At 47.0% G+C, this 14,993-nt stretch overlaps 1 protein-coding gene across 1 annotated transcript in view; it reads right to left on the reverse strand.

Moving 5' to 3' along the window:
- FBXO47 (F-box protein 47) overlaps window positions 1–14,993 on the reverse strand; it is a 167,978-nt gene that overhangs the window by 35,847 nt on the left and 117,138 nt on the right. The window contains exons 5-6 of the mRNA XM_044298333.1: window positions 8,417–8,494; window positions 6,991–7,099 (exon numbers count right to left, since the gene is read on the reverse strand). Of these exons, the coding sequence (XP_044154268.1) occupies window positions 6,991–7,099; window positions 8,417–8,494 (187 nt within the window). The remainder of the gene's footprint in view (window positions 1–6,990; window positions 7,100–8,416; window positions 8,495–14,993) is intronic.

Genomic DNA, 14,993 nt, shown 5'->3' on the forward strand with positions numbered 1-14,993 from the left:
AAATATATTAGGTACATTAACAAGCCATGAAGAAGACTCTGCATATGGTGAGTTTAAAAATCCTTCCTCTTAGACCTCCTGCACACGACCGTAGGTGTCCCATTGCCGTATTGCAGACCGCATTTGCGGATCCGCAATACACGGGCACTGTTCCGTGTGCATTCCGCATCTCGGATGTGGACCCATTCACTTCAATGGGTCCACAAATCCGGAGATGCGGAATGGTGTGGAACGGAAGCACGGAACCCTACGGAAGCACTACGGAGTGCTTCCATGGGGTTTCGCCCCGTACTTTCGTTCCGCAAAAAGATAGAACATGTCTTTTTGCGGAATGGGCGGATTGCAGACCCATTAAAGTGAATGGGTCCGTGATTCGCTGCAGCTGCCCCACAGTCTGTGTTCGTGCATTGCGAGCCTCAGCACGGCCATGGGGCGCACACGTTCGTGTGCAGGAGGCCTTGTCTTTTCTGGAAGAAGTGAAGGCTTAAAGGCTTTTGGAAGCAATAGCAGAAAGTTATAAATTATGTTGCAAGAGTTTCCACCCATTCAAAAGCCTTCATATGCTTCTTCGGAGTAATGTGCAATGCAAGTGTGCCAAAGTATTTACAAGCCATAACCCATAAGCCCCTAAAATAAGGCTGTGGTGTCAGTATCTGCACCGTTTACATTTCTCTTCTCCCCTCTGTCCATGTTTGCTCCTTAAATGTCCTTTTTTAAAATCTGAAGTACAGATTTACATTATTACATTTACAATATTGATACAGAAAGTGTTGTTCTGGTTCTTTTATATATATTAGCGTATACTAGAGCCTGCCATGTATAATATTTCAGTATTTGATGCAATTTGGATGTTAGAAATTTCTATATTCAGATACTTTTTACATTATAAAAATAAAAAAAATATTTAAGTGTACAGATATGTAGAAAGATGGATCTTTCACAAAACGAAATACAATGGTGGCTGCACACAGTGCAGAGTTGTCTGTAGAAAAATGTGCACCAAAATTGCACAAAAAAGTACATAAATCCACACTATTTATTGTGCTTTTTATGTGTTTTTTTTGTGCAGATTTTATGTGGATTTTCTGCAGATCTCATACTTCAATTGAAAAGGGGCGAAATCCGCACAAGAAAAACGCAAGGAAAACTACATGCTGCAGATTCCAAAATACGCACAGCAGGTCATCTCTGCACCTAAGAAAAAAACTAAGTGTACATGAGATTTCTCTAACCTCATACACTCTGCTGGTACTGTATTAGGCCTCATGCACACGACCGTTGTGTGCATCTGTGGCCGTTGTGCCGTTTTCCGTTTTTTTTTTCGCGGACCCATTGACTTTCAATGGGTCCGTGGAAAAATCGGAAAATGCACCGTTTTGCAGCCGAGGCCGTGATCTGTGTATCCTGTCCGTCCAAAAAATAAGACCTGTCCTATTTTTTTTGACGGACAACGGTTCACGGACCCATTCAAGTCAATAAGTCCGTGAAAGAACACGGATGCACACAAGATTGGCATCCGTGTCCGTGATCCGTGGCCGTAGGTTGCTTTCATACAGACGGATCCGAAGATCCGTCTGCATAAAAGCTTTTTCAGATCTAAGTTTTCACTTCGTGAAAACTCATATCCGACAGTATATTCTAACACAGAGGCGTTCCCATGGTGATGGGGACGCTTCTAATTAGAATACACTACAAACTGTGTACAAGACTGCCCCCTACTGCCTGGCAGCACCCGATATCTTACAGGGGGCCGTGATCAGCACAATTAACCCCTTCAGGTGCGGCACCTGAAGGGGTTAATTGTACTATCATATCCCCCTGTAAGAGATCAGGGCTGCCAGGCAGCAGGGGGCAGACCCCCCCCCTCCCCAGTTTGAATATCATTGGTGGCCACTGCGGCCCCCCCCCTCCCTCTATTGTAATAATAGCTTGGTGGCCAGTGTGCAGCCCCCCGGCCCCCCCCCCCTTCCTCCCTCTATTGTAATAAATCGTTGGTGGCACAGTGTGCGCCCCCCATCGGGCCCCCCCTTCCTCCCTCTATTGTAATAAATCGTTGGTGGCACAGTGTGTGCCCCCCATCGGGCCCCCCCTTCCTCCCTCTATTGTAATAAATCGTTGGTGGCACAGTGTGCGCCCCCCATCTACCCCCCTCCCTATATAGCATTACCAACATTGGTGGCCAGTGTGCGGCCTCCCATCTCCCCCCCCCCGATCATTGGTGGCAGCGGAGTTCCGATCGGAGTCCCAGTTTAATCGCTGGGGCTCCGATCGGTAACCATGGCAACCAGGACGCTACTGCAGTCCTGGTTGCCATGGTTACTTAGCAATAGTACAATAGTAGAAGATTCATAGTTACCTGCTGGTTGCTGCGATGTCCGTGTCCGGCCGGGAGCTCCACCTACTGGTAAGTGACAGGTCTGTGCGGCGCATTGCTAAATGAACTGTCACTTACCAGTAGGAGGAGCTCCCGGCCGGTCACAGACATCGCAGCAGCCAGCAGGCAAGTATGAATCTTCTACTATTGTACTATTGCTAAGTAACCATGGCAACCAGGGCTGCAGTAGCTTCCTGGTTGCCATCGTTACCGATCGGAGCCCCAGCGTTTAAACTGGGACTCCGATCGGTACTACGCTGCCACCAATGATCGGGGGGGGGGGGGGGGGAGATGGGAGGCCGCACACTGGCCACCAATGTTGTTACTGCTATAGAGGGAGGGGGGGCCGATGGGGGGATTTATTACAATAGAGGGAGGGAGGGGGGAGGCGATGGGGGCGGACACTGTGCCACCAACGATTTATTACAATAGGGGGAGGGAGGTGGGGGGGGCGATGGGGGGCACACACTGTGCCACCAACGATTTATTACAATAGAGGGAGGGAGGGGGGCCACACTGGCCACCAATGATATTCAAACTGGGGAGGGGGGGGGTCTGCCCCCTGCTGCCTGGCAGCCCTGATCTCTTACAGGGGGATATGATAGTACAATTAACCCCTTCAGGTGCGGCACCTGAGGAGTTAATTGTGCTGATCACGGCCCCCTGTAAGAGATCGGGTGCTGCCAGGCAGCAGGGGGCAGTCATGTACACAGTTTGTAGTATATTCTAACTAGAAGTGTCCCCATCACCATGGGAACGCCTCTGTGTTAGAATATACTGTCGATTGGTTTGATTGGCACTATTTTGGCGTACATGCGACTTTTTTGATCACTTTTATTACCTTTTTTGGGAAGTAAGGTGGGCAAAATTTCAATTTTCTCATAGTTTTTATTTTTATGGTGTACACCGTGCGGGGAAAGTAACATGACCGTTTTATAGATCAGGTCGTTACGGACGCGGCGATACCAAACATGTGTAGGGAATTTTTTTTTTCATTTTTAAATAGTGATAAATGTGTTTATTGATTTTCACTTTTTCTTACTTTTTTTGACCCAGACCCACTTGGTTCTTGAAGATCCAGTGGGTCTGATGTCTGTATAATACAGTACAGTACAATAACCTTCTTTGTACAGAAATAAAATAAGATATCCAATACATTTACATATTACATTTTTTTTATTTTTTATTTTTTACATTTCACTTGACACCAATAGTTTGAGAAACTGCATTTTCTGTTCACCTGTGGCGCAAGTCTATACCCTAACAATTGCAATGTACAGTACAGACCAAAAGTTTGGACACACCTTCTCATTCAAAGAGTTTTCTTTATTTTCATGACTATGAAAATTGTAGATTCACACTGAAGGCATCAAAACTATGAATTAACACATGTGGAATTATATACATAACAAAAAAGTGTGAAACAACTGAAAATATGTCATATTCGAGGTTCTTCAAAGTAGCCACCTTTTGCTTTGATTACTGCTTTGCACACTCTTGGCATTCTCTTAATGAGCATCAAGAGGTAGTCACCTGAAATGTTCTTCCAACAGTCTTGAAGGAGTTCCCAGAGATGCTTAGCACTTGTTGGCCCTTTTGCCTTCACTCTGCGGTCCAGCTCACCCCAAACCATCTCGATTGGGTTCAGGTCCGGTGACTGTGGAGGCCAGGTCATCTGGCGCAACACCCCATCACTCTCCTTCATGGTCAAATAGCCCTTACACAGCCTGGAGGTGTGTTTGGGGTCATTGTCCAGTTGAAAAATAAATGATGGTCCAACTAAACGCAAACCGGATGGAATAGCATGCCGCTGCAAGATGCTGTGGTAGCCATGCTGGTTCAGTATGCCTTCAATTTTGAATAAATCCCCAACAGTGTCACCAGCAAATCACCCCCATACCATCACACCTCCTCCTCCATGCTTCACGGTGGGAACCAGGCATGTAGAGTCCATCCGTTCACCTTTTCTGCATCGCACAAAGACAATGTGGTTGGAACCAAAGATCTCAAATTTGGACTCATCAGACCAAAGCACAGATTTCCACTGGTCTAATGTCCATTCCTTGTGTTCTTTAGCCCAAACAAGTCTCTTCTGCTTGTTGCCTGTCCTTAGAAGTGGTTTCCTAGCAGATATTCTACCATGAAGGCCTGATTCACACAGTCTCCTCTTAACAGTTGTTCTAGAGATGTGTCTGGGTGGCATTGACCTGGTCTCTAATCTGAGCTGCTGTTAACCTGCGATTTCTGAGGCTGGTGACTCGGATGAACTTATCCTCCGCAGCAGAGGTGACTCTTGGTCTTCCTTTCCTGGGGCGGTCCGCATGTGAGCCATTTTCTTTGTAGCGCTTGATGGTTTTTGTGACTGTACTTGGGGACACTTTCAAAGTTTTCCCAATTTTTCGGACTGACTGACCTTCATTTCTCAAAGTATTGATGGCTACTCGTTTTTCTTTACTAAGGTGCTTTTTTCTTGCCATAATACAAATTCTAACAGTCTATTCAGTAGGACTATCAGCTGTGTATCCACCTGACTTCTCCACAACGCAACTAATGGTTCCAACCCCATTTATAAGGCAAGAAATCCCACTTATTAAACCTGACAGGGCACACCTGTGAAGTGAAAACCATTTCAGGTGACTACCTCTTGAAGCTCATCAAGAGAATGGCAACAGTGTGCAAAGCAGTAATCAAAGCAAAAGGTGGCTACTTTGATGAACCTAGAATATGACATATTGTCAGTTGTTTCACACTTTTTTGTGTATACATAATTCCACATGTGTTAATTCATAGTATTGATGCCTTTAGTGTAAATCTACAATTTTCATAGTCATGAAAATAAAGAAAACTCTTTGAATGAGAAGGTGTGTCCAAACTTTTGGTCTGTACTGTATATCATAAAGATATGCCATGAAGTATATATATATATTTGTGGTATCCTTTTTATTACAAGTGTACTTGTATTTCAGTACAATAAACCATTATTAGGCTACTTTCACACTAGCGTTCGTCGGTCCGCTCGTGAGCTCCGTTTGAAGGGGCTCACGAGCGGACCCGAACGCCTCCGTCCAGCCCTGATGCAGTCTGAATGGATGCGGATCCGCTCAGACTGCATCAGTCTGGCGGCGTTCAGCCTCCGCTCCACTCGCCTCCGCACGGACAGGCGGACAGCTGAACGCTGCTTGCAGCGTTCGGGTGTCCGCCTGGCCGTGCGGAGGCGTGCGGATCCGTTCAGACTTACAATGTAAGTCAATGGGAACGGATCCGCTTGAAGATGTCACCATATGGCTCAATCTTCAAGCGGATCCGTCCCCCATTGACTTTACATTGAAAGTCTGAACGGAGCCTCCGTCTGCATTAATATGATCGGATCCGTTCAGAACGGATCCGATCAAGCGCAAGTGTGAAAGTAGCCTTACCTATAAATAAATTTGCTGAGAATGTCAGGAGGCTTTGCAGACTGTCATGCTACATGTGCACTACAAGCATGATGTGAACAAACAGCATCTGTTTTCCAAAATAGTTAACTTTTTTATCTTCTCCAGGTTAGGGTCACTACTAGCAGCTTGTAAAGGTCTTGTAAATCATTAACATGTGTAAATATGTAGGAAGCTCGGAAACACAATGATATCCAGTAAAAAAAGAAAACTAACACTGAATATGAACACTGATGCTCAAACATGGAATTTCAGTTTATCAGAATAAAATAAGGTAATAAATATTGAAAAAAATGACTTTTATCCCCAATCCATAGGCCTCATTGCAAATAATGGAAACATTTCAGTGACCTGTTAAAAATATTATTAAAGCAAAAATTCAAGTCTCTCGTGAAGCTTCAGTGGCTAACATGGAAAAGCAGGTGGAGGGAAAAACTCTAACTGGTAAAGTTGGCAATTCCATAAAAGCTGTGTTCGTGCCTCGTGACGGTGTGATTTTGCCACAGTTTTCCAAAGCCTTGTCTTTGGGTATACATTGTACAGCACTGTACCTGGTATATAATGAAGAGGCTGCAGCACTTGCCCATTCACCGCAGCCCTTTCAAACAAGTTATCGGTGCTGCAGGTGTGTCACCTCCTCCCTGCACAGTTATCTCTACACATGTCATAAGAAATGCCCCCAACAAACAGTCTCACAAAATTTAATGAATCATTTTCTCACTACAGGTTCCTGTGGTCCATTTGGCTGCTGTAAATTATATATCGAAAGGCTGCGGTTTTAAAATTATGTAAAGAAAGTAGAATAAAAAAAATTACCATCAGGAAAAAAAAACAGGTGACATTTCAGCAAACTGAAACGCAAAGGGAACGTTTTCAGGACATGCAAATTCACACAGATAAGAAAGGCATCTCAGCTTGCAACACATGTAAATACATGGAAGCAATATGGTACACATACATTATTAAAGGTTCTCTGGGATTTAGATATTCATGGCCCATCCTCAGGAGAGGTCATCAATATCAGATGGGTGGGGATCCGACGCTAATCAGCTGTATGGAGCTCTACGCCTTCCTGAAACAGCTAATTGGCAGGACTGCCGGAAATCGGACCCCCATCGATCTCATTTTGATGACCTAACTGAAAATCCTGGAGAACCTCTTTAATCGAGCTAAGCAAGTTACCTGGCTTGCTGCTAACCACACTTTGCATCTTTCGAGGTAGATTGGTCAAATCACAAAGAAAAATGTAGACTCTGTGACACTCCAGCTCATCCCAGCCAGCAGTTAGAATCTGAAAAGAAACACTGATATGCTTATAAACATGTAAACAGGGCAACAGATAATGTTTTATAAGCTAATGGCATGGTGGGATGTTTAAGTTACCTATGAGAAGCTAGGCATACACATTAGATAAATGAGGGATGAACCAGGTGTTCCAGTGGGACTGGACAGCCATCTGATGTGTATGCGGCCTGCTCTCTTGGACTTCAACCGCCCAATCCTTTTGTTCTCGGAAAAATAAGGATTTCCAAAGGTGTCTGGCAATGGCTTTCTCCTCACTCTCCGTTTAGGACACATGTAGGGCCACGGAAAGATAGTTGTCAGCTGAATGAGCATTCGGCCTACAATTATCTAAGGTGGCTAAAGTGTTTTGTAAAACTGCTGTATAAAAAGCATACTTTTTTGCACAAATATGCTTTGATGCAAATTTTCTGTATTGTATTGTTTTGATACCCAATTCTGTACAACTGATTTCTCAATCCAATAAAGAAAAAGAGATTTAAAAAAAAAAAAAAGCATACTTTTTTTTATTACTTTTTAAATTGATGGAACATCGTCAACATAGCACAGTACAAAGTATGTGTAAATCTCATTCACATGCAGAAATCTGCCAGATTTTCAGTAATGAAATCTGCAAATTTGCGTGTAAATACATAATACCGAAGATGTTCACACAGTTCCTCGAGTACATATTTTCTTGCTCAATGTGCTAGACATGTGTAGTGATTTTTTCTAATTATGTAACATATAATTTTGTAGATTCCAACTGTGAGGTGATCCTCAAGGGTTTTTGCAGCCTTGCAATAAAAATCATTAAAATTTGTTTCTCATTTCAAAAAGAAAACATGAACTCAGTAGATGTGGAAGATTCTGTATAGATTTACAACGTGAGCAATTTCAAAATCAAGTGCAGACGTTAAGAGTGAAATATTTCTGTTCATAACAAAGAAAGAAAGAAAAAATTCTGACAACTTTACAACTGTTCTGTACTGAGGGTGGCCATGTACTTTCATTAGCTGTCGACTGACCGCTATTTCTCCTGACTCCATCCCAGCTCCTCCATACACGTACATGTTCAGCACAACCGAACGTGAATGTGTATTCAGTAGGGAGAGAGGAGAAAGCCGCTGCCAAAGAACAAAAAGTTATGGTGAAATCTGGAGAATTGGAAGCTCGCTCCACACATTAGACTGTCAGCCAAACCCGCCATTCTCAGTGTGTTCAGCCAACAATACACTAATGTATATGGGGCCTTAAGAGACCAAGGATGATATATAGTCATCATTTGTAGTTCTGATTCAAATGGGATTAATAAGTAGAAACAAACCTTTAAAAATGCACCGTAGCAAAACAGGCCGAGACACTGAGATGGCGATGTACAGCCACACAATTTAAAACAAGAAATCTGCAAACAACAAAACAAAGGTAAATTCCTTACAATTTACATGGGGCACAATGCTTCTGATTTTAAAGGGGTTTTCTGAGATTTTGATACTGATGACCTATCTTCACCTATGGGCCTTCTCCCAGCTTACCAAGCACAGTGCCGTACATTGTAAAGTGGCTGTGCTTGGTATTGCACTCAACCAAATTGAAGTGAATGGGGCTGGGCGTGATACTAAGCAAAGCCGCTATACAATGTACAGCTCTGTGCTTGGTGAGCTTGGAGAAGGCAGAATAGCTCACAGAAGCACCAGTGTCTCCTCAAACAGCTGATCGGCAGGGTCCTGGCCACAGCTTTAAAGGGTTAGTCCAGTTACTACAAGTTAGCCTCTCTCATGGGCGCTTGCGGAAGACTGTCTTAGGGACCAAATCTCTGAGATTGAGAGGTTGCAGTAACCTTTGTCTGGTGACCTAGTGCTAGAAGAAGTAAGGGTGAAAGGGGGTGTTTTATGAGTCTTCAGAAGAGGGCCTTGAAGCAACAGTGGAGATATTGGATGGGTTCTGCATATAGCAAGAACGCACTGACTCAATTTACTAGGATGGTTGTCTCACCGCTTAATTATAGAGGGAGGGGGGGGGTCACAACCAGACAGCTGAGAAGCTATGACAGAGGCCTTTCAGAACCTCCTCCTTGAGTTTTCTTTGTTGTGGTATTAAGTTCCTCATCTCGTTAGCCTCTCTCAGCTGTCATGTAGTTGGACTGATTGCTTCCCTTTCAATTCCTCCCCATAATGCTTTACTGGGCGGCTTATACTTCTTCCTGGAGTGTGTGTGCATGCTGATCCTGTTTCCCAGTCTGCTACAAGTTAAGTGCTGTACATTTATCTGTTATTTTCTGTTTGCTGGATCCCAGGTGACCCTGACTCCCTCCGTGTCTGGTGTAGGGAGCCGGTGGTCGTGTCCCCTCACTATTGTAGGGTGTTTAGGGGTTATATAGTCGAGGTACGTGGATATGCAAACATCCACCTTTGGAATCTTTGCATAGGCTGAGCAGCCAGGGAAAGTGCTAGGTCTTGTGCAGGGGTCTCCCTTTTGGTTCCTTAGCTTTGGATCCAGTGAGTCATATATGCATGTTGCTTTGTCTTGTTTCCTGTACACCGTCCGTGACATTATAAGCCGCCAAAACCGTCTCAAGCATGGATCCGGTTTCACTTTTGTCTAAACGCCTTCAGGGTCTTTCATTGGAGGTAGCTGATCTCCACAGGACTTTTTCTCAGCTTCAAGTGACCGGTTCAGCTGGCATTCATGGCGTTTGTTCTGAGCCTAAGATCTCGCTCCCGGATACGTTTTCCGGGGTTAGTGAGAATTTTGTGCGTTTTAGAGAGGCTTGCAAACTCCATTTTCGCCTTCTTCCCCATTCCTCTGGTGATGAGGAAGGAGGGTGGGGATCATTATATCGCTGCTCAGGGGTAACGCCGCTGCCGGAGGGGGCACGGCCCCTCCGTTCAGTGGATGAATTCTTTTTAGCCTTGGGTCAGATATATGATGATCCGGATCGTATTGCTCTGGCTGAGTCTAGACTACGTCTATTATGCCAGGGTAAACAATCCGCAGAGATATACTGTTCAGAATTTCGGAGATGGGCAGCTGATACTGGTTGGAATGATGCTGCACTCCGAAGTCAATTTTGCCATGGTCTTTCAGAGGGATTGAAAGATGCATTTGCCTTTCATGAAAGGCCTATTTCCTTGGACTCTGCTATGTCTCAGGCCGTTCGTATTGACAGGCGTCTTAGAGAGAGAGGAGAGATCTCTCCTTCCTGTCATACTCAGTCCCAGGACAGTGCAGCGGTCTCATTCTGTGCGCAGGGGTCTCAGTCGCTGTCAGCCCCTTCTGAGCAGGAGCCCATGCAGCTGGGGTTGATTGCTTCTGACAATAGAAGATTCAGCCCGCATGGGAGGGTTTGTTTTTGTTGTGGAGGTATAAATCATTTGGCAAATGTTTGTCCCTCTAGGAGATTCAGGCAGTTCTCTGGGAGTAATAAAGAAACAAAGAGGAAAAAATCTTTTAAAAATGTTCCGTCTGTTACTATTGGCAGGGTTGAGGTGGAAATTGAAGGTTTTCCGTTTGCTTGTAGTTCCCTTTTTGTCCTGCCTGCCAGGGTGGCGCTAGAGAGCAAGAGCATTTTTTGTGAGATTTTTGTGGAGCAGCGGTCAATCTCATTGATAGTCAATTTGCAATAACTCATGGTTTCCAGGTGTGCACTTTGGGAAAGGATATTCCTGTTTTTGCTATTGATTCCGCTCCACTTTCTCAGAAATCTTTAAAGGGCATAGTTCACAATATCCGTTTAATTGTGAGTGATGCTCATGTTGAGGATGTGTCATGTTTCGTCCTTAGCGGTTTGCCTACTCCTCTAGTGTTGGGGCTACCCTGGCTCACTAAACATAATCCCACCATTGATTGGCAAGCAAGGCAAATAAATGGTTGGAGTGACTTTTGCAGAGAGAATTGCCTCACGACATCTGTTTCTGAGGTTGCTACTAAGACTGTACCATCTTTTCTCTCTGAATTTTCGGATGTCTTCTCTGAGAGTGGAGTTCAGGATTTGCCCCCGCACAGGGAGTACGATTGCCCTATTAATCTCGTTTATACAATCTTTCCCAACCTGAAAGGATCGCTATGCGTGCTTATATCTCTGAGAGTCTGAGAAAAGGACACATACGACCCTCGAAGTCACCTGTTGCCGCTGGTTTTTTCTTTGTTAAGAAAAAAGATGGTTCTTTAAGACCTTGTCTGGATTTCAGGGAGCTGAACAGTATCACCATTCGTGACCCTTATCCGCTTCCTCTAATCCCGGACCTGTTTAACCAGGTTGTTGGGGCTAAAGTCTTTTCCAAATTAGATCTAAGAGGGGCATACAACCTGGTCAGGGTCAGAGAAGGAGACGAATGGAAGACGGCCTTCAATACCCCTGTGTCATGGAACCATGAACCAGACGTACAACAAGAGATAAGTGGAAATAAGAAGGCTTTATTGAAAATCAAGCTGTAAGGCAAAAGTCCAAACGGATGGCTAAACCGAAGCAGGGTCTTGCGAAGCCAGAGGTCAGGGACCAGAAGGGTAGTCAGACGAAGCCTGGATCGGGAACCAGCAGGGTAGTCAGATGAAGCCTGGATCAGGAACCAGCAGGGTAGTCAGACGAAGCCAGGATCAGGAACCAGAAGCAGCAGCAGTCTTAGAAGCATGTGAACACAGGAGGACCAAGCAAGGAACTGAAGCCACAGACCTCCTATATATATGAGCTAGGCATCCAGCTCCTCCCAGTGGGAAGGAGAAGCCGCAGGGTGGGAGGCTACAAGAAACCCAGAAACCAAGATGGCCGCCAGCACATGTCAAACGAAGGAGAACAGCAAGAAGGTAAGACCATGACAGTACCTCCCCCTCAAGGGCCCCTCCTCCGCGGAGTAAAGAACGGTTTCTGAGGGAAGCGTGCGTGGAAGGCTCGGAGCAAGGCAGGAGCATGGACATCTGCGGAGGGAACCCAGGAACGCTCCTCTGGACCATAACCACGCCAATGAACCAAAAACTGCACCCGACTAGGACCAGGCGTGAGTCCAGGATATTGCTCACCTCATACTCCTCACGATTGCCCACTTGGACCGGACGAGGCCGAGGAACCGAGGAAGTGAAACGATTACACACCAGTGGCTTCAACAGGGAGACATGAAACACGTTGGAGATCCGCATGCCCGGAGGAAGCGCAAGGGCATAGGCTACCGGGTTTACCCTGCGAAGCACTCGGAAGGGACCAACAAAGCGAGGCGCCAGCTTGGGAGTGGGCACTCGAAGGTTGAGGTTGCGGGTGGACAACCATACGCGGTCTCCGACCTGGTAGGAAGGAGCGGGCGCTCGTCTGCGATCAGCCTGGAGTCTCTGGCGCTGCGCAGAGACCTCAAGGGACCTCTGGATCTGTACCCAAGAAGCACGTAGGACGGAAAGGTGATCCTCCACAGCCGGAATATCCTGGGGAGAGAATACCTCCGGTAACACGGCAGGTTGGAACCCATAATTGGCCATGAAGGGAGACGTCCCAGAGGAAGAGTTCATCGCCGTGTTCCTGGCAAACTCAGCCCAAGGCAGGAGGTCAACCCAATTGTCTTGGTGATCGGAGACATAGCAACGAAGGAATTGCTCCAAGGCCTGATTGGATCGTTCTGCGGCCCCATTGGACTGAGGGTGGTAGGCCGAGGAGAAAGAGAGATGAATCCCCAACTGGGAGCAAAAGGCGCGCCAGAACCTGGACCCAAACTGACTCCCCCGATCCGACACAATCTCCTTGGGCAAACCGTGCAACCGGAAGACCTCCCTGGCAAAAATCGTGGCCAACTCTTGTGCAGAGGGTAACTTCTTGAGAGGAACACAGTGGCACATTTTGGAAAACCGATCCACAATCATGAGAATGACCGTATGGCCTCGGGATGCAGGGAGGTCCACAATGAAATCCATCCCCAGGTGTGACCATGGACGCTCCCCGGTGGCTATGGGTTGCAAAAGGCCCAACGGAAGGTGCCGAGGGGACTTACTCTGGGCACAAACGGAGCATGCCGCTACATATGCGGCGATGTCGGAACGTAGAGAAGGCCACCAGAACAGACGTGAAACAGCCCAGGACAGCTGATTCTTCCCAGGATGCCCCGCGGCCTTGGAGTTATGGTAGGTTCGCAACAACCGAGTGCGCAACTCCTCAGGCACAAAACATCTGCCGTTGGGTCTCCCAGAGGGAGCACCAGATTGAGCCGCCAAAATCTGCTCACCCAGGGGAGAGGTCAGGCTGGTGCGAATGGCGGCCAGGATCTGATTCGGAGGTATGACCGAAGTCGGAATCGACTCCTCCCCGGACAGCTCGGAGTACTGCCGTGATAAGGCATCCGCTCTGATGTTCTTGGAACCAGGTAGGTAGGAGACCACATAATTAAAACGTGACAAGAACAGAGCCCATCTGGCCTGACGTGGTGTCAATCTCTTGGCCTCAGAGAGGTAGGTCAGATTCTTGTGGTCCGTCAGGATGAGAACCGGAACCACCGAGCCCTCGAGCAAGTGCCTCCATTCTTTAAGGGCCTGCACGATGGCCAATAACTCCCTGTCACCAATCTGATAGTTGCATTCCGCGGAAGACAGTTTCCGGGAGTAAAACCCACAAGGAAGCAGAGGACCCTCTGGTGTTCTACGCTGAGACAGAAGGGCGCCTACTCCCGTCTCAGACGCGTCCACCTCGAGGACAAAAGGCAACCCAGGGTTGGGATGCGACAGAATCGGAGCCGACACAAAGGCGGACTTTAGAGCCTCAAAAGCTCGGATGGCCTCGAGCGGCCAGACCTGGGGATTACTGCCCTTCCTGGTCAGATCCGTGAGAGGCTTGGCTAGCATGGAAAAGTCCCTGATGAACTTCCGATAATAATTGGCGAAGCCCAAAAAGCGCTGCAGGGCACGAAGACCACTGGGCTGGGGCCACTGTAAGACAGCCGAAACCTTCTCAGGATCCATGGAGAACCCCTCAGCGGAAATGATGTAACCTAAGAAGGTTACCTGGGATCGGTGAAATTCGCATTTCTCAAGCTTACCGAACAGCTTGTTCTCTCATAACCGTTGCAACACTCGTCTGACATCCAGAATGTGGGCCTCCATGGATTCAGAATATACCAAGATGTCATCCAAATAGACCACCACACACTGCTGCAACAGGTCACGGAAAACATCGTTGATGAATTCCTGGAAGACTGCGGGCGCATTGCACAACCCAAAGGGCATAACCAAGGATTCATAATGACCGGTCCTGGTGTTAAACACGGTCTTCCACTCATCGCCCGCCTTGATCCTTACCAGGTTATATGCCGCCCTCAGGTCGAGTTTGGTAAAGACCGTGGCCCCTTTGAGGCGATCGAACAGTTCGGAAATCAAGGGTATCGGGTAAGCGTTCTTGATCGTGATGCGATTGAGACCCCTGTAATCGATGCAAGGCCTCAACTCACCGCCCTTCTTTTTCACAAAGAAAAATCCAGCCCCTGCCGGGGACGAGGATTTGCGAATGTGTCCGTGTGAAAGGGCCTCCCTGACGTACCCCTCCATGGCCTCATTCTCCGCTACCGACAGTGGATAGACTTTGCCACGAGGAGGAACGGCACCAGGTTGTAACTCTATGGCACAATCGTATGGGCGGTGCGGAGGTAGGGCAACCGCACGCACCTTATCGAATACATCCCGGTACTCCTCGTATTCAGGAGGCAACAGAGAGTCCGAGGAAGTACACAGCAACTTGACAGGCCCATGGATGCAACTAGCCCCACACTGCGGTGACCACGAGAGGATCTCGGCCGATCTCCAATCGAAAGTGGGATTATGCTTCTGGAGCCAGGGGTACCCCAAGACCACAGAGTAGTGTGGAGACGAAATAACCTGGAGACAGACCGACTCTCTGTGAACGGCACCAATGGCCATCCCCACTGGAAGGGTCTCCTGAG

This window comes from Bufo gargarizans, chromosome 6, assembly GCF_014858855.1.
Source record: "Bufo gargarizans isolate SCDJY-AF-19 chromosome 6, ASM1485885v1, whole genome shotgun sequence".
Taxonomy (NCBI): Eukaryota; Metazoa; Chordata; class Amphibia; order Anura; family Bufonidae; genus Bufo; species Bufo gargarizans.